The sequence below is a fragment of the Coptis chinensis genome, chromosome 3 (assembly GCF_015680905.1).
Source record: "Coptis chinensis isolate HL-2020 chromosome 3, ASM1568090v1, whole genome shotgun sequence".
Lineage (NCBI taxonomy): Eukaryota > Viridiplantae > Streptophyta > Magnoliopsida > Ranunculales > Ranunculaceae > Coptis > Coptis chinensis.
In genome coordinates, this window is record NC_141458.1 from 2,325,674 (window position 1) to 2,346,916 (window position 21,243).

At 32.7% G+C, this 21,243-nt stretch overlaps 1 protein-coding gene and 1 long non-coding RNA gene across 3 annotated transcripts; one reads left to right on the plus strand and one right to left on the minus strand.

The window, feature by feature from the left end:
• Window positions 1-10,500: 10,500 nt before the first annotated feature.
• Window positions 10,501-13,687, plus strand: LOC147507210 (uncharacterized). Its single transcript, XM_086599030.1, has 5 exons — window positions 10,501-11,160; window positions 11,730-11,824; window positions 11,957-11,991; window positions 13,396-13,445; window positions 13,557-13,687. Exons 1-5 carry the CDS (start codon window positions 10,908-10,910, stop codon window positions 13,628-13,630), a joined length of 507 nt encoding a protein of 168 aa, XP_086455156.1. The 5' UTR covers window positions 10,501-10,907; the 3' UTR covers window positions 13,631-13,687.
• A 4,875-nt stretch (window positions 13,688-18,562) lies between these two features.
• On the minus strand, window positions 18,563-20,169 carry LOC147507211 (uncharacterized). Of its 2 annotated transcripts, XR_015216158.1 has the most exons (3): window positions 20,053-20,169; window positions 19,814-19,966; window positions 18,563-18,794 (listed from the first exon to the last, which is right to left on the minus strand). It is a non-coding gene; the product is annotated as an uncharacterized LOC147507211 (long non-coding RNA). The 2 variants fall into 2 exon arrangements; XR_015216157.1 differs by having other exon boundaries at window positions 18,563-19,966.
• Between the last annotated feature and the right edge of the window lie 1,074 nt (window positions 20,170-21,243).

A 21,243-nucleotide genomic window follows, 5' to 3' on the forward strand; every position in this document is an offset into this window, starting at 1 on the left:
ATTTATTTAATGCACATATGATAACCTAATTAAATATGAGTTTGGTATACCTTACCTTTAAACCAACACGTCGTCTTAGGGTAGGATATTTACGTCCCTGCAGAAAAGATTAATAGATTCTACCCTCCTGCAAAACAGAGTTAGACATCATAATAAAATGATTTATCTCAGCCAGTCAAATTTCTATTTCATAACCAAACCTCATTTAAGACATTTAAGTCTAATTGATATAACCTGGTTCGTCCCGCATATTCGAGGAATACCACTTATCATAATACCTATATCAAGGGTAGTCATTCATATGACATCATTACGTCATAAAGTTTCTGCGTGCATAACCATAAATCTCAGACTATCACAAGTCATTACTATTTTCGTAATAACATATCAAGTTATAGTCATTTCGCAGTCACATAGAAATCACAATCATTTATTAATATTATTCACAGTCACACTTCACATCCATAACATCACACAATTCATATACTTTTACTTAAAAACCACTCGTCTACTTATGAGAACGGAGAAATTAATATCACACCCAAGGAGTACATTCATCCCTTATGAGTATCAACTCATACAAACCATATATATATTTCTCATAAGAAATCATATCCATCATAAGCAATAACTCCATCACACGTAAAATCAATATTTTTACTTTGCTTATTAATTATCTTGTTGACTCATTTATTCAAGGACACAGCCCAACCTTTAGTTCCTACTCCATGATTTGCACTGCACACATATCTGTGTGCCTCACTTACACCGAGTACCACTACAAGACATATGTCTCAAGCGGGATATCGCCTCTAGGAAACATACTTTCATCTTGTAAACTCGTAACTTGTGAGTCACAACCATCTCTGGGCTTTCCATACACATAATCACAAAACCTCTTTTGGGTATAACAAAATATCAGGTCATTCATGGCACATTCAATGAATAACTTGGGTCATTCCTGCCACATTCAAGGAATACCCATCATAATACTAACAGGTCATTCATGGCACATTCAATGAATACCTTAGGTCATTCCTGCCACATTCAAAGAATACCTATCATAACACTAACATGTCATTCATGGCACATTCAATGAATACCTTGGGTCATTTCCGCCACATTCAAGGAATACCCACCTACATTCCCGTACATTCAAGGAATACAGCCCACCCGCAAGGCGAATGCCTTAGTTCCTCTCTAAGACGACTTTTCACATGACATCATTAGTCATAAAAATTTCTTTTCATCACAGAGGCGTGGAGAGATCTAAAGATGTGGGCGACACATTAAATTTTCACCTGACATTTTTATACCGGATTTTAACACTCAAGAGTTCTCATTTATTATAATATTTTAATTACAAAACAAATATCGTCTCAAACAATAGAATCATTACTTAATATTCCAAACACAATAACTAATCAACTCACCTCATTATTAATTATATAAATCATAGATATCAAAAGGTTAAATAAAGAATAACGCATTAGTTAAATGTCTCGTGAATATATTTTAAACAACCACAATCATGTACACAATTAAGTACTAACATTGTACATATATAGTTATCACAATAACTAATAACTAATATATAATATAGTGGCTGCACTTTTGTTCAAAGCTGTCTACGTATCCAAATCTTTCAAGATTAGAATTAAGCCTTCGTAGTTCTTATTCGCCACATAGTCAATGTTATAGTTTTTCCTACATTCATCCAAATGACATGTAACTTAAATATTTAGAAACTAGGGTATGTAGACATACTTTTTCATGTAGACCTCGAAGTCCCAACCTCAGCCCATCTAGATGAAAACTTAGGTTGAAAATAGTAAAAATCCTAATATTTAGCGAACAAGATTTCTGACGGACTATCTTCCGAATGACAAAACGCTTTTCAAAGGTGTCCAAATGCATCGAGGCTTTTTGATTTGAAAAGCTAACACACAGAAATTACTGTCTTATGTTTTACAAAAATACTCAATCTCATTCTAAATGTGCCAAAACTAGGCTCGAATACAGTGCGCAGAAACTGATTTCTGACGCAATATTTTCTGCCAGTCAAACTTCCCGACATCATATCTGTCTCTACAGACCTCGGAATGTATCGAGTCCAATTGGGTTGGAAAGAAGACTCAGAAAACTCACTTTTTCATGTTTCGGCAAGAGTTTGAATCCGAACCTAACTATGTGAAAACGTGGTTCGAAAACATGCACAGATCCGGATTTCTGCTGTCAGAAAATTCTGACGTGCTAACTTCCGAACACCTTAACCATATCCACAAACCTCGGAATGCGTTGAGGTCAATTGGGTTGAAAAGCAGACTTTTCAGACCTTACTTTTTCATGTTTTACAAAAACTCTAACTCTCCCCCGAGCTTTATGCAATTTGTGATCAAACCCTATGCAGAAAACTATTTTCTGACGAATAGAATTTCTGAACAAAAAAATACTAACTCTCACTGTAGAATTTCTAGCGCTGACCAGCCCGACATAATAACTATGCAATTCATCAATAATGGGTCACCTTCTAGCACCGACCAACCACCTAAAACTACTGGCTAGCACCAACTAGCCACCTAGTTACTAACAACGCTGTTAACAATATCATGGCGTACAATAACAAATTTGAAACAAGAGAAACTGAGAGAACAAGTAGGAGCCGGCCTTCTTGCTTGCTAATGGGAAGAGCGTTGGCTTCTTGAAATGAAAATTCTAGTGTTCCATTCATCCAATACATCTTCTGCATCATAGGCAATGTCTTTGAGTTATTCCAACCAAAGTCACAGCAATTCGCTTTGTAAATAAAAATCTAATTTTGCGGCTGATACAGAACTAATAGTAATGTAAACTTAAGATAGAGTGACAGAACAGCTGCTTTGTCATCATCCAAGAATTTCAAAAGAAACGGAAGTGCGAAAACAATCTACACAAGATAAATCGTTGTTGAAGCTAACAACAATGAACAAAAAAAATACTTCCTGATCTAAGCACATTTGATTTGGTTTAGTCTCGATCTACGAGTATTACTTTATGTCCATAAGTTTTAGATTATTCCTAAAACCATTATCAACCTCGACTAAAAGAAAGCTCCCAAGATTCCAATAATATAAGCTAGTTGGATGGAATACACAATTCATCTTTCTAAATACAGGAGTGGAGGTCATGGCCTTCAATATTCAATCCTTAATTATAGTAAACGTTCATATTCAAGAATTTCAAACAACAACTAAAACCTGTATCTATTAATTGTGAAGTATAAAATTCTACTAAGCCAAATTCGGTTTGAATAAATCCATATAATTGTGAATACAGAAGATCATTTTCTCCTGAACACAAAAAAAATATGAAACGAGGAACAAACAGAAACCTTACATATTTGACAGTAAAGTTTTTAAACAGCCATAAAAAATAGGTTCAGTGAAAGATAAAAATATCTACTCACCCATGATACGCTCCTGCTATCAGCTATCTATTAGTAAATTTCCAGCAAAAATCCTCCCTTCTCCTTTATGTGTAAAACTCTATTTTTTTTTCTTCTATGTATAAAAACACTCTCTCTTTACTGTTTAAAACTCTCCCTGTAAACTCCTGTGTAAACACATTTTTTTTTTCAAAAACCCCTTAAAAATAGGGAATGGGGTTTATCCTCTTTACTTTATCTCTTTCTAATATTTATCCTTTTATTTTATTTTATATCTTATTATTATTATTATTATTATTATTATTATTATTATTATTATTATTTATTGTACTAGGAAAATATTAAATAAAAACACGAGGTGTTATAACAACAGTTGGCAGAACAGAGTTACAGCTTAAACAGTTAACTCGCCCAGGCCACTTATAAGTAGTAGAGACTAGATTTTGGACCCAGGCATATGCCCATGATCTATTAAATATTTTGTGTGTTGAAAAGGCTTTACAAAATGTCTCACACAAATTTTCGAAGTAGAATATATTTTTATTAAAAATAAACCGAAATATGTTAATGAGCATCGATTATGGTGCATAAGTACTTGGGAACTAAGGGATCAAATTGAGATAGCCTCTTCACTTTGTGGTTTAGGATATTAATCCATAATTTTCAAATAGAATTATCTTAAACTCGATTTAGCTTGTATAATAGTTTTCTTAGATTTATGGTGATTTAGCGGTAAATTTTCAAATCAGAATATATTTTTATTGAAAATAAACCGAAATACGTTAATAAGCAGCGATTATGGTGCATAAGTACTTGGAAACTAAGGGATAAAATTGAGATAGCCTTTTCACTTTGTAGTTTAGGATATTAATCCGTAATTTTCAAATAGAATTTTCTTAAACTCGATCTAGCTTGTATAATAATTTTCTTAGATTTATCGTGATTTAGTGGTAAATTTTCGAATCAGAATATATTTTTATTGAAAATAAACTGAAATACATTAATGAGCAACGATTATGGTGCATAAGTATTTGGAAACTAAGGGATCAAATTGATATAGCATATTCACTTTGTGGTTTAGGATATTAATCTGTAATTTTCAAATGGAATTATCTTAAACTCGATCTAGCTTGTATAATAGTTTTATTAGATTTACGGTGATTTAGTGGTAAATCATCACCGCTCGGCTTACATACTAATGAGTACAAATCACTAAACCAGATTGATTGTTTCCATATTCTCAAAGAATACACTACTCCCACTTGAAAAGATTTATCATATGAACGTGTCCTACGAACGGGTGCCGTTATATTAAATTATTCAAAAAAATATTAGCAACTATGCATAACTATGAGATATGAAAATTATATTAATTACTCATTTAAATTTCTTGCACCACTCTCTATAAAAAGGAAGCATCAAACCTTGATAAAACTCATCAATTTCTTTTTATTGTTAGGTTTAACAATAGAAGTTTGATTGAAGTTTTCTGAGAATGCCCAATGTGGCGAAGATAATATTGAAGCTACTTGAATAGCAATGCATTCCCAATCACAATAAAAGAATTATGATAAACACTACTTAAAATGCAACACTATATTTGTTGAGACATTTATTCCCCATACGTATAATACAAATATGTTTTAGGATTATTAGTTCAATGCATTTGCATCCAGTTTCCAATTTCTTATTAATTATTCTTTGAGGTTAGTTCAATGCAGTTGCATTAAGTTTTCGATTTCCCGTTAATTATTATTTGAGGTTATTTAGTGTAATTGCATCCACTTTATGATTTTCCGTTAGTTATTCATTAAGGTTAATTCAGTACAGTTGCATCCAGTTTTCGATGTTTCGTTAATTAGTATTTGAGATTAGTTCATTACATTTGCATCCAGGTTCCAATCTCCCGTTAATTACTCTTTGAGGTTAGTTCAATACATCTGCATCCAGTTTCTGATTTCCCGTTAATTGTTTTTCTAGGTTAGTTCGCTAGTTTATAATTTCTATACAATTTGCATACATGTAAGAGTCTGTTTTTATAAACTCACTTTGGTTTTGGGTTCCTAATTACTTGTAATTACTCATGTGAGAAGGCTAAAAAATGGACATTTATGCTTTGAGGTCAGTGAGATGCAGTTACATCCGACTTCCGATTTCCAGTTAACTATTTTTTTAGGTTATTTCAATGCATTTGCATTCAATTTCTGATTTCCCGTTAGTTAATTTATAATTTTAGTTTAATACAGTTGTATCCAATTTTTGGTTTTCCGTTAATTATTCTTTGAGGTTAGTTCAATGCAGTTGCATCCAATTTTCAATTTTATGTTAATTGCTCTTTGAGGTTAGTTCAATGCATTTGCATCAAGTTTCTGATTTCCCGTTAATTATTTTTTGAGGTTAGTTCAATGCAATTACATCAAATTTATAATTTCCCGTTAATTATTCATTTAGGTTAGTTCAGTGCAGTTTCATCTATTTTTCAATATTTCGTTAATTAGTCTTTGAGATTAGTTCATTGCATTTGGATCTAGTTTATGATTTCTCGTTAATAACTCTTTAAGGTTAGTTCAATACATCTGTATCTAGTTTTTGATTATTTATGCTTTGAGGTTAGTTTGATGCAATTATATCTGGTTTCTGATTTATCTTTAATTATTCTTTGAGATTATTTCAATGCATTTGCATTTAGTTTCCGATTTCCCACCAATTATTCCATGAGGTTAGTTCAATGCAGTTGCATTCGGTTTTTGATTTTATGTTAATTATTTTTTGAGTTTAGTTCAATGCATTTGCATATAGTTTCTGGTTTCCCATTAATTATTATCTGAGGTTTGTTTGATGTATTTGCATACCATTTCTGATTTCCCATTAAATATTTTTCAAGGATTTGCATCAAATTTCTAATTTCTCGTTAATTATTATTTGACATTAGTTTAATGCAATTGCATCCAGTTTTCGATTTCTAATTAATTACTTTTTGAGTTTAGTTTATTGCATGTGCATAAAGTTTCTGATTTCCCGTTAATTACTCTTTGAGCTCAGTTATGTATTTGAATCTAGTTTCTGATTTCCTTTTAATTATCCAATATGGTGTGTAATACCAACTTCTACTGATCCATCTATAGTGTCATTGCAAATATGACATAAAAAGTAAATTATGCTTGATTTACTATGTGGGATCATCGAAGATTATCCAGTTCCCGATTTCCCATTAATTATTCTTTAAATTATGTATGACTCACTATGTGGAATCTTCAAAGATTACCTACGAACAGGTGTTGTTATATTAATTATTCTGAAAAATATTTGCAAATATGTAGAACTATTATATATTAATATTATATTGATCACTCAACCAAATTTCTTATAACGTGAAAATCTCACTCTCCATTAAAAAAAAAAACTCACCTTTGATAAAGCCCTTCAACTTCATTTTGTTGTTTATTAAAAGAAGTTTGATTAAAGTTTTGTGAGATTGTCTAATAAGGTGAAGCTCATATATATTGAAACTACTTGAATAGCAAGAAGTTCCCAATTATATGGAAAGAGATAAGATAAACACCGGCCAATTTTAAATGTAAAACTATATTTATTGAGACATTCCCACAACATATAACCCAACTATATTTTGAAGTTAGTTAAATGCATTTGTATCAAGTTTTTTATTTTCCATTATTTATATTTTGATGTTAGTTTAATGCAATTGCATCCAATTTCCAATTCCCATTATTTATTTTTTGAGATCAGTTCAATGCAGTTGCATCTAGTTTCTGATTTCTCGTTAATTATTCTTTTCGGTTAAGTCAATACATTTCCATCCAATTTCCAATTTCCTGTTAATTGTTATTTGAGGTCAGTTTAATGCATTTGCATCCAGTTTCTGATTTCTCATTAATTATTCTATGAGATTAGTTTAATGCATTTGCATCCAGTTTTCGATTTCTTGTTTATTATTTGATAAAGTTGCATTTGCATCTAGTTTCCGTTTTCCCATTAATTATTGTTTGAGGTTAGTTCAATGAATTTGCATCTAGTTTCCGATTTTTCGTTAATTATTTATTGAGGTTAGTTCAATGCATTTGCATCCAATTTATTTTTTGAGATTAGTTCAGTGCAGTTACATCCGGTTTTCGATTTCTAGTTAATTATTTGTTAAGATTAATTTCATGCATTTACATCATGTTTCCAATTTATAATTAATTTTTCTTTGAGGTTACATTAATGCAGTTGCATCCAGTTTCCGATTTCCCGTTAATTTAATTTTTGAGGGTTAGTTCAATGCATTTGCATCCAGTTTCTGATTTTTCGACTTTTTATTTTTATTTTTTATTTTTTTTTATTTTTTTTTTATGATAGTTTGATGTATTTGCATAAAAGTTTTGATTTTCCGTTAATTATTCTTTGAGGTTAGTTTAATGTAGTTGTATTAATATTCCAATTTTCTATTAATTACTTTTTAAGATTAGTTTAATCCTTGCATTTGCATCCAATTTCTGATTCCCCGTTAAATATTATTTGAGGTTAGTTCGATGCATTTGCATCCAGTTTTCGGTTCTCCATTAATTATTTTTTTACGTTAGTTTCATTAAGTATTATATATTTTTTAAAATATTTGTCATTATTGCTTTGCCGTTATTTTTTTTTTCATTTTCTATTATATATTTTGTGATGTTATTTTTTGTATAATTGTTTTTAACTATGTTTTGAGGTCGTGTTAAGGATATATTCGAAATAAGTTGGTGTTTTACCATAAAAAAATTGTATGATTTGTAATAGGGAATTAGTTTCTATAAATCACATATTTTTTAGCAATTTTTTTATTTGATCAAATATATAATAATTGGAAATATACTCAAACTCTTCAAATATAAGAATTAGAAATACACACAAACTCTCCAAAAAAGTTTCATGTATATGTGATTGTAGGATATTAGAAAATGTTATCTTTCATATTAGAGTGCCACATAAGAGAGAGAAAAACTAACTCTCATATTAATTCAAAGATTATCTCAATCATACGAAAAGAAATAAAATAAACACCATTTTAAATGCAAAACTATACTTATCGAGACAATTTCACAACATATAACCAAACTATGTTTTGAGGTTAGTTCAATGCATTCGCATCCAATTTCCAATTCCCGTTATTATTTTTTGAGATTATTTCAATGTCGTTGCATTCAGTTTCTGATTTCTTGTTAATTATTCTTTTCGATAGTTCAATACATTTGCATCCAATTTCCAATTTCCTATTAAATTTTCTTTGAGATCAGTTCAATACATTTGCATCCAGTTTCCGATTTCCCGTTAATTATTTTGTGAGATTAGTTTAATGTGTTTGCATCCAGTTTCCGATTTCTCGTTTCTTAATTGATAAAGTTTGCATTTGCATCTAGTTTCCGATTTCCCATTAATTATTGTTTAAGGTTAGTTCAATAAATTTGCATCTAGTTTCCAATTTCCCGTTAATTATTTCTTGAGGTTACTTCAATGCATTTGCATCCAGTTTATTTTTTGAGATTAGTTCAGTGCAGTTGCATCCAATTTCCAATTTCTCATTAATTATTTTTTAAGATTAGTTTCACGCATTTGCATCATGTTTCCAATTTATAATTAATTTTTCTTTGAGGTTAGTTCAATACATTTGTATCCAGTTTTCGATTTTCTGTTAATTTAATCTTTGAAGGTTAGCTCAATGCATTTGTATCCAGTTTCCGATTTTCCGACAATTATTTTTTTTATGTTAGTTTGATGTATTTGCATCCAAGTTTTGATTTTTCGTTAATTATTCTTTGAGGTTAGATTAATGCAGTTGTATCCTTATTCCAGTTGTATATTAATTACTTTTTAAGATTAGTTTAATACTTGCATTTGCATCCAATTTCTGATTTCCCGTTAAATATTATTTGAGGTTAGTTTGATGCATTTGCATCCAGTTTTCGGTTCCCCATTAATTGTTTTTTGACATTAGTTTAATTAAGTATTATATATTTTTAAAAATATTTGTCATTATTGTTTTGTCGTTATTTTTTTTTTTATTTTTTATTATATATTTTGTGATGTTATTTTATATATAATTATTTTTAACTATGTTTTAAGGCTATGTTAAGGATATATTCGAAATAAGTCGGTGATTTATCATAAACACTAAAATTGTATGATTTGTAATAGGGAATTAGTTTCTACAAATCACCTATTTTTTAGCAATTTTTTTATTTGATTAAATATATAAGAATTGAAATATTAAAAGTGTTTGATTCATAATAGGAAATTACCTTTTACAAATCACCTATTTTGTAGCAATTATTTTTATTTAATTAAATATATAAGAATTAGAATTACACTCAAACTCTCCAAATATAAGGATTAAAAATACACTCAAACTCTTAAAAGAGGTTTCATGTACGTGGAATTGTAAGCTAGTAGAGAAACTATCTTTCATATTAGAGTGTCACTTAGGAGAGAGAAAAAAGTAACTCTCATATTAGAATGCCACGTAAGAGAGAGAAAAATCTCACCTAGAACTCTCTGCTTTAGTACATAGATAGTAGATAATAATCCACAATGACCAGGCCAAGTGAGAGATTAAGGATTTATTTCAATGGGCTAAATGCACAAGTGATGCAGTGAGCCCTTAAAGTACACAATAATATATTTCTTGACTTCGCAAGTCTAGTGAGGAACAAGGCATAACTTTGCAAGATTTGGTGTAACTATAAGGAGCCTTTACTAAATATAGGTAAACATATAGAAGTTTAATTTACTAAGACCTCCTCAAATGTTTAATACCTATTGGTTGGACAGCTAGGATAGCTTCCTTTCGGACAACAAAACCGACTCCCCATTTTGCTAGGAAGAAGTTTGGAGCCTTGTTAGCAAAAATTCAATACGAAAATAATTCAAGAATTATTCGATGAGTCAAAAAAATGGTACTGTTAAATATTCGCAATACGGCAATTATGCGGTATTTAATTAATACGCGTTTTAAATGTTTGGTTGCAAAAATTTGAAAGTAAAAAATTTGTGATATTATGTTAATAAATCTATATTAGTAAAGTACACTATAATTAACCTGACCTTTTAAATTAGACCAACCTTTTATCTACCACTAAATACCCTTGATTAGATATTAAAATAAAATATTCAATGCCTTTAAAAAGGACTATTCTGTCATTTCAATTTTTATTTCCATTTATACCCTTAAGTTATAACACACTCACAAAGGAGTTTCGTGTAAATTCAGGTTGAAAACCAAATGCACGCACTATATGAATTGTACGCCAATATTTATTATTCATAAATTAAGACTTAAATTACCATAAATATACTAATCCTATCCCTTTTCGTCTCCCTCTCAATCTCTACGTATCCCTCCCAAAAACCAACAAAAAAATCCAATTCTTCAAAACAGTCCCAATTCTTCATCAAGAACAAAAAAAAAAACAATTTTATTATATATAAATCCCGTTCATGGTCATCATCAATGTCTTCATCACCTTCTACTTCCATGAATTTTAAGACGCATAGAAGACTTCCAAGTTCTCTGTCGACGTCATCTTTTGACTATAGGGGAGATTATGAAGAACCAACCTTGGGATCACCAACTTCAACTCTTTGCTTCAGCAATGTTAGTCGCAAATCAAGTGGTGGCTTCAAAGGTTGTTACTCTATGGTGATCATTAAAAATGCTTTCTCCTCAATGATTGGTGGTCATGGATCTAATGGGCATCGCCAAGGTACTGCATAGAGATTTTGTTTCTGTTTAATTATGATCTTCTCTCTAATATCTTTGTGAGGGTCCCTGATTTTTCATGAAATGTATAATTATGGTACGGTAGTAGCTCAACTACCGTAAAAGCTAGGCAAAAATATTGTGAAACCGTCGTATGGTAGTGAATCTTGTGATCCTATAAACGAAATAATGTTTGTCCAATCTTCACATTATTTTGGTTGTCTTTCTTTGATCGATCTTCTTTGGATTTTGTCATTCAAAAAAATATTTGTATATGTAAAAGGTAACCACGGACTTTATGCAGAGAGTCAACAATTGTAGCTTACTTAATTTGGGAGAATGATATGATAAACTATTTAGATACACCGTATAATAATGACAACTCGGATTGAGCAATGGAAGGTTGCTCACAAGGTAACATCGGAACTTTCCGACTCTGCATGAACCGAGAGTCGGAAAGTTCGAGATCTTTTAGTCGAAAAATATGTGAGCAACCCCGACCTGAAAGCATCCTAAATTATTATTAACTCCTGAACGTATGTTTACAATCAGTTCTCTTTGCTCGCTGTTCAGGATCTTTTAGGAAATCCGTCGACCCATTGTACCCTGGTGGCAGTTTCGACCCTCTAGGATTGGCTGATGATCCTGAGGCTTTTACTGAATTGAAGGTAAATGAGCTTAAGAATGGGAGATTAGCTATGTTCTCTGTGTTTGAATTTTTTGTTCAAGCAATTGTAACTGGGAAGGGTTGAGAAGATAACTAATACTATATAATTGATTACTGGGCCTCATGGTCATAGGGGTGTTGTCAGGGCTCTTGCTTCCGAATCTTAAGGTAACCATTATTTCTCCGCCATATTTTTTTTATGTTAACTTTGATGTGAGAGTTGAGATTTTTTGCGTGATTGTTATGTGGGATACTCCATTTTTTGTCGTTCTATATGTCAGTTGGGTGTTTTAGGGATTAATTAGATTATGTGTTTGAAGTATATTTGTTAATTTGAGTGGTTTGATTTTTACAAATTTTGGATTCAATATACACGCAAAGTAATTGTTACATCACAATTACACACTACATTATATTTTTATTATTTACTGCTTTTATGAGTTTATGGCTGCCATTCATAAAGTCCGGGCCATCCATATCTTCACAAAAAATATGGAGCAGTACTTCCATTAACTTTACAGTTTGCGTACTATAAAATTCAGCATAGTATTAGCTGATGAGACTTGGTGGGTTCACATATTCAAAGATGAAATCAAGCATTATGATAACGGGTGTGTGGGAATTCGAATAGCCATTTACCCCGTATTTGAGCCCCAATGCGGCCAAGTGTTAGACAATGACTCTTAACACTTAGTCTTCATTGCATTGAGAATGTACCTAGACTCCTAGAGAGTAGATACCTGATCGTCCAGTCTTAGGCCCAAATTAAGTATTTTTCTTTTCTTCCCATCTTGAATGCCGTGTCTCCCTTGCTATAATAAGAACTTACCATGGGACAAGGAAACTCCATTGATTTATAGATAAATAACCAAGTTCTGATTGCAGTTGTGATAGCCTTTCCATCTTATGGTCTTAAACATATCAATTTAATTTGCATTTAATAAGTTCCACTTGCCAAGATTTCACCGCTCTATGTTCTTGCTCTTACGCGATCTATTTTTTGTTTCTACTTTAGTTTTACAGTCATCTCAACTTGGAGTAAAACCATGCTCGTTTAGTCCTCTAAACCGACATTGCATTCTTTCGGCTTTTTTTTTTTTTTTTTTTTTTTTTTTTTTTTTTTTTTTTTTTTTGATGCTACCTTTTTCTGTATGAGGCCGAGCTAATCTTAGAATTGTAAGTTCTACATACTGCTTTGGGGAATTAGCTCCTACGGTTTTAAACTCCCATCCTAACCTCGATCCATCTTGCTTGGGAGGTCTTCATTACGCCATTGTCTTTGTCTTCTAAATTTATTTTTATTCATTCAAGAAATGCAGGAAGCTTCGATTGAAGAAGCCAAGCCAAATCTTTAACGTCAAATTCTGCGTCATTGACGCTGCACCTTATTAATTGTCTCAAATCATTCCACCGGGAAAAACAGAGTTAGGATGCTTAGCTACTTAAAATTGTTACGCTCTTCATGTATTCATATTGGTTTTATGGATTATAATTTTGTTACTTTGCAATCTATACTTTGCTTTCGAAGAAATAAATAACCTTTGATTTCCTATACTTTTACCTGTTTTGCAGTCGGAGCTGGTGTATACAACATAGAAATGATGCAATAGACACATTTATGAGTATGTTCTTCATAATAAGATAACCGTGGAGTGTATTAAATTCATTTCGAATGTGTTCTTCTTGGCAATATCATGCTTCTTCTTGCCTCTCATAAGTTTTACCATCCAGAGGTGCATCCAAGAAAATGTGGCCCTATGAAGATGGGTTTTTTTATCCAATGAGAAATTTGTTTCTTGATCTATGAGGCTTTGCAGCTTGAAATTGAAGATGATAATACAAGATTACTCATTTTTGTTTGATATCTTTTTGACAATTTATTATCCCGCCTTCATTTAGTGGATGCCTACAAAGTTTTTCCATCGATGTGGCGGGGTAATGTTCAATGAGTGCATGCTCCTTCCGACAAGATATTTATTAGTAACTGGGACATGAATTTTCCCTTTCCCCGAAGTATACCAGAACCATGACGTTGAATTCGAGGTTGCCACTCTAATTTATCAATGCAAATGCTTGCTCCACTCTTTGATTCTCCAAGCATTCATTTAGAGGAGTTCTTTCGTGTTAAAAAGATATTGCAAAAGTCATTATATAAAATGTTGTCATAGCACTTTTAGATACTGTTTGGTTCGCATGAATCAAGAAAGTGTACCTACAAGCGTTGCAATTATGTGTTCTAGAGATATGAATATTCAAGTTGCTCAATTTCGGTAGGCTTAGTTTTGCACTTTTTTGGTCATTATTGTGGTCGCTGTGCTGAATTATGCAACCTTTTGGCACACGAGCCAAAACAAAGGAGTGCTAAATAGCGGGCCTTTTAAACCAAATATTAGATGGCAGCTAATCGGGGATTCCCTTTTGGATTAGTTTGGGTCAAGCTGCGATCGCACCACTCTAAAATCGTTAAACAATTTTCCGTCATGCGATAAAAGTAAAGAGATGGATATGCTCAAGAAAAACGGAGTTAAGAAGCAAGAAAGATAGTTTGCTCATTGTCTTTCTATGGGTATCCACTTTCCCGGGCTTAGTAACCGCTCCAAATGCACAAAATTCAACTTTATTAAGGCAATCTAATCTGCTTGTGAGCTAATAGGCGTGGCAAGTAATTTAATTTTGGCTTTTATAAAATAATAAAACATGGGTTTATACTTTATATAGCATTTTATATGGTGCTCCTAATTTGTAATGGAAGTGGATGGACTCGGTGTTCAGTTGGGAAACTGCCTCTATAAATACAGATTAATACACTAGCTTCTACACCTTCGGACTTTCATCACGCATGCATATATAGTTCCATATACTACACTTTTCATTTTAATGATTAGGAAAGCTCTAATTAAAACTACTTCCTATTAAGGAAAATAACTTGCTTTGTTGCCCCCACTCACCGCATAAACATTATTCTTTATCTTCAAAGGGCCTTCATACATGGGTCATGGGGACCTTATACATTTGATAACAATACCATAAGTTATTGCAAAGACACTTTTGCTGGTGTGTCAATGTTAGACGGTAATGACATTCGGAAATGCACGAGTAGAAATGTCATTTCCAAAATTTTCTCCATGCTCCTTGCTAAGTGAATTTTTGTAAGAAACACTCACAAGCATGGATAATAAATTGGAGAAAATGCTTTACGATTACACAATAAAATGATCAGAACCATGAATATACACTACATAGTCTTAGGAGCCAAATGAAACAAAAATGTAAGTTTAACTTTTGCAAATAAAATAAATAAGGTTAATCTACATTTGCAGCAGATTTACATGGGAAAACCTAATGAAAAGTTTAATATTTGGAAGCCTAAAGCAGTACATAAACAAAACCTTAGAAAAAATATTTGAAGTTGTAGATACTACAGAGTCAATAAAGCTACCAAATATCCTACGCTGGTTGTGGAATTAGTCTGATCTAAAGAAATGGGTAGGAATATTGCGACACTGCAAGAGCCATAGCATCTTTTTCCTATAAACAACTCAAATGCTTTGGTCAAGCGTGTAGGAATCGAGTAATTATGAAATGCTTTCGAATAAATAAGAGAATATCAAGTTGCAGTTCTCACTTAATAGAAAATAAATTTTATGAAAGATAATCTGTGTTGAAATTTCTTCATGCCCCTTCTGCTATGAACTCTTTGGCAGATGAAACTTACAAGCATGGAGTATAAACGATTTCAATTGCAAGAAGAATATAACTGGCAAGTAAGGATAGTAGCAATAAATTAAACGTCATTTTTTCTCATTTTGAACTCCATCTAGGAGTCTATCTGATCTGCCGTAGGAGAATTCAATTGGTTTTTAGATTGTTCAGTAAGTAGATTCCTAGACTATTGTTCAAGTTGAGTCCTGCATGGATTGGCTAGCTGCATATTTGGCTCCGACATGGTCAAACACAATTCGGTCTTAGTTCCACAACCATTCAATTCGTGTGCTCCCGCTTACTACATACTATGCTTCTCACCATTGATAAAGGGAAAATGATAGAGTCCTACAACTTATTTTTGTTAGTAACAAGCTCAACATATTATGTGGCGTCGAGGTTGCAACTTCATTAATATAGCTGTCGATTACCTCCGATTCTCTAAATGTCGAACTAAATGATGCAAAAGAACAAGTAAAGAAGAGTATTAGCGATTGTAGATGCACCTTACATAACTTGAGCAACAGATTCAGCAACCCCTGTAGCATCACCAAACCAATTTCTTTTTTCCTGATTTGTTTTAGCGCTTTTGATTTTAATTTTTTCCCTGTGCTGTTTAATCAAATTATTCATAGGGTCATTGATTCGTTGTTTGGCCTGTTTTTTCCCCTTGATAGTTTGGAGGCTATGAATGACGTTCATCTACTTATTTTCGGTTAGGCTGATGGATTCGTGTCGATTTTTCATGGGTTTCTAGGACCAGGTGACATTGATGCTGAGCAATGTCAGGTAAGTTACATTTCTTTTTGATTTAGTTTGTTTCATCCCTGTTGTATCTAACTTTAACTTTTTATGCATTAATTTAAATGAACAACAATAAGAACCAATAAGAACATCTGCTATGGAACAAATGCATCTACCGTCCCCGAACTTTCAAACATACACATTTCTCTAGAACGGATATGGTCGCTTCTACCAATTTAATAGCATTACAACCGGATAACATAAACAAAGCAATTGACTTTTACGTTAGAAATATAACCTCGAAGGCAGCCAAGAATTCTTAAAGGGATTCAAAAGTAGCCGTGGCCCCTCTTAATTTCATAGGACATTATGTTTCTAAAACCTCGAAAGAATATCTTGCAATAACTGAAAAAAGTAGCTTAGAGCCAACATTGTTAGCCTCTAACGCACCTTTTAAACATACTATACGCATGAAAAACACATGGAAGCATACCGTAATATAGATTCAATTATTTGTTGATTAATGAATTTCTACCGTTGTTTCGGGGTGATTTTGCGACTTTGCTGACTTTTGTTCCAAACTATTCGTGACGGGGTCAAGAAGTGGGATTCCGTAAGTGAGCCTTCAATCTTGGCTACTCATGGCTACTAAATGGAATTAATGCTCCCGGTAGACGTTCACCACCAAACGCCAACTGTACATCAAAGTAACCAAATAGTGGTTCATGTATGGAAGCCACCTTGAATTGATGCTACTGCAAAGATGTTTTAAGAAGGACCGATGGTGCCCAAACATTTTGATATACAAAAACACCAGGTTCTTCTTATATTTAATAACAATCAACGGACCTATACCTCATGTGAGATCTTATATTTCTATTGCTACTGTGGATCGTGTCATTACATCTCTTCACTTTTCTTGCTGTTTTTCCAAGATATTATTATTGCTTATTTTGTTTTATTTTTAAACGTCATATTGATTCAAGAGACAATACGCGGAGCAAGTTATCATTTCTTGCCAATATCTATATACGTATTTTCAGTTCAATTAGTATATTCGTCCAATTGTTAGATTCACATTGTAGTATACCAACTACGCCTAATGTATACATTTGAACCACAATAGAAGAAAATTTACTAATCTGCACCTCAAAACACAATTGCAGACATAGTAAATAATTGCACGCCAATTTCTTTTTAACATCGCGTGCATTGCACGTGCATCTTGCTAGTATTAATAATAGTTGTCATTCTTTACAACATAACAAACATATCCAAATAATTTAGTTACGAAAACATTGAAACTAATTGAACAGTCCACATAAGTACTTTCATTTATTTGTTCTTGGATTGAAATTACAGTTCAAACTTCATGGCATGACAATTTAAATATTGTCCAAAAAGTATAAAAATAAAACTTTTGGATTAATTTATCACTAAGAATGACAATTTAAATATTGTCCACAAAGTATAAAAACAAAGTTTTTGGATTAATTAATCACCAAGAATGTAAGAGTGGGGGACTTAAAGTAAGAGTGAGGACATAAAGTACATAAAAAATCACAAAAACGCAACCGAATTTTTATTTTTATTTTTATTTTTTTTTATTATTTTTTTTTGACCGAATTTTTTAGCTAAATTTTTGAAAAATTCGCCAAAAACCGTATTATACGTTTTAAAGCAAAAAATCGTAAATTGTTCCGAATCTTTCAAACATTCGGAATTATTAAACGTTTGGCCTTTAAAAAATTCGATTCGCGAATTATTTGTAAATAATTCGGCGAATTGCTAAGAAGGGTTTGGAGTACTATAAAAGTTAATCGAATTGGTTATGGTGATCCTTACGGTTAAGGGGTGTGGACATGGATCGAGTGAATCTTTCTTTGTGTTCATGCTTTATAAATTATACAATAAAACAAGTAAAGTACCAGTGGTCCAATTTTTTGTGGGATTATTTCCCAAAATGCATCCCATGACCCGACTTTTAAGCTCACTACAGGACCTTATGAATTGTATCTAATGAACATGTAGTATGGGATCTATTCTATGTCCATATTTTACTCAATACCGTTCTTCTCAAAATTGGGACAAAATTAGTCCCATTTTTTTTTTTTTTCATCTTACGGAAGTGGACATTATTATGCCGTATTATTTGAAGTTTTAGGCATAGACGTTAGTTGGAGAGCATGTCCCTTTCACCCTTTGCAGCACTCATTCACATACTTTCTAGCTCAATAGGGGAAAAATGAGGAGCAATCCTTTAAAAGCACAGAGTACTCTTAGGGGAGAAAAATTAATAAAAGAAGTTGCACACTTTCGTTGTTTATACCATTAGAAGAAAACAAGCATACACAGAGTTCTGGAACCAGCACAATATTACAAATATAAAATACTGGACTCTTTATTTATGCGACCATAAAAAGCTGATGTTATGGAGAATTCGTTTGAATTTTGACCGATGGAGATGAACCTAAAGCACATCTGCAACAGCTTCCCGCTGGATAAGGTGCTTCGCTGCATACACACTGGGGACAATATACAAGTTTATCAGGTCGTCACATGAGAAGATTGGACAGATAACAAGACATAAAATGAGTAGGGTAGCCATGGTAATGGCTTTTGATTTAGTTTCCATTCTCATAAAAATGAATTGAATTCAACCAAACAGTTACTTGGGGATATTAATCTGATTCTGAATTGGTGATATATTGAGTCCTGCTTTTTTAGAGGCCTGATCTATAGAATTAGGAGAGTCGCTTAGACTCAAGTCACAGAGATGCACCATTAGACTTAGATCCCTTGCCAATTCTTGAGATTCAGTTATACCATATGGCGCGGCAATCGTCCAGATCTATGTTCCACAATCGCGCCTTGACATTTACGTCTGTCAAAAGTCATCAGAGTTGACGTTGACTATGCAGTTCAGTATTGCCGTCCTTGACCCTTTACATTTTTTATTTTATTTTTTCTCATTATTAACCTTTACTGAGAGATTGTAAACTTTTTTGCATAAATTACTGTGAAGCATAGCCCTCAATCTTGGTTTTTTTTTAAACTCAACAGTGCTGGGTGCCTGGAAACGCTTGAAGTATTGAGGATACATCGTCAATAAGAGCTACATACATTAAGTTCTTTGAAATTTTACTAATTTATGAAAGGACAGTAACAGAGTAGCTTATTTGGATTTGAAAGTTAAAGCCCTGAGCCTTCTTAGCGGAAGTGCGGAGCCAAAGAGTTAAGCCATTAGTCAGATAAGAATCCACAATGACCAAGCCTAGTGAGAGATTAAGGATTTATTTCAATGGGTTAAATGCACAAGTGATACAGTGAGCCCTTAAAGTACACAATAATACATTTCTTGACATCGCAAGTCTAGTGAGGATTGAGGAAACAGAAGATAGACCAGCCAATATGTATCCCAAGACTATAGCTTAAAATCCATAGACTGAACCTTATTAATATAGTAAAACGGAGATCATCAGTGTCATAGAAGAGCTAGCTCTCGATCTATTTAATTAGAAGCATAGAACAATAAGCATCAAACCTCTACGTTGTAGATGTTGTTGAATTGCATTGAAGATAAGGGAGAAGGTGCATATTGACGAACTGGGTGACTTTGATTGACAGAAACTCTCGGTTGTTCAATGCCATTCATTGCAAGAAAAGATCCAAGCCGTGCTCTTCCATTATTTAAAACCTTGTTTACACCAAACATAATTTGTATAAGCCTTTTCAGTATATTACTAATACATAAACAATAAAAAAATGTACTAGTATATAAACCTAATTTTGAAGGACCATATTGTTTCCCGACTTGTCAACGTGAAGTGGCAGAAATGCATCTTCAGATGGTAAATCCGGCTGTCCCCTCCTTTCTAGTCTATGTTCTAATAACTGCATCATATAGATGAAAAGTTGGAATAATTAACAAAATATATAAAGAAAATTAGAGTATGCAAATTATTATATATAGAACTAATCTTTGTTTGATTGCGGTGTGGGTTGAGTGGTTCTCTTCTTCCTAGTACTTTCGACACAACTCTTTTTTCTTTTACTAGTTCGACCTTTTGGCTTCTTACGAACAGGGTCTCGCATAGTGATATAGTGATATGGGTTGAGGGTTTCTTCAAAGCTCTCTCTAACTGTATTTCCACAATTTCTAGAGCTGCTTTGTTTATGCCTTCTCATATATATTAGGACTAGGAGTGGACTTTATTCTCCTCCTCATTTGTTGAAGTTCTTCTTTGCTTGTTTTAGTAAACTTTGGAGTTCTTGCACACATGATGGCCACAGCTAAAGCAAGACGAGATAGGTCACTATATCTTGTCGTAAAAAATGGATCCAAATCTACTATAATTGGTTATGTTGTTTTGGGCCTGAAAAAGCCCAAGGCCAAAGTCTGCCCCCAAGGCCTAAGCACGAACTAACCTAATCTTCATCATTTTTTTTAAGAGTAGTATGAATCTTCAACCTTTCTTTGTGAGAGAAATCTTTTTCTAAGTGAGAGAGATTGTGAGAGAACTAAACCAAGAAAAAAAAAAAGTGAACATTCTTTGTGATCAGTGTGAGTGATACATTCTAAGTGAGTGTTGAGTGTTCCTCTTTGTAATCTTGTATCTAGTACATCTAATATATCAAAGGCTCGCCGTGTGGACGTAGGCAAACTGCCGAACAACGTAAAACTTGGTCTTGTGTGTGAATATGCTTTTATCTTCTCTATTTAGTTTATATGCCTTGTGTTGATCTTGGGTTGTTTCTTGGAGAGTTGTTGAATAGTTTTGTTGGTAGTTGTTGTGATAGCTTCCGCATTAGACGCAACAATTGGTATCGGAGCGAGGTGTATGACTTAGGATTTTGAGTTTTGGTGAAGAACCATAGTGCTCAAAATTTGTGTAGGCAAGACATTTGATAAAATTTCCAAGTGAAGTTTCTTGTGGGTTGCTTTGTGTGACTTGTGGAAATGGCTCCTAAGAT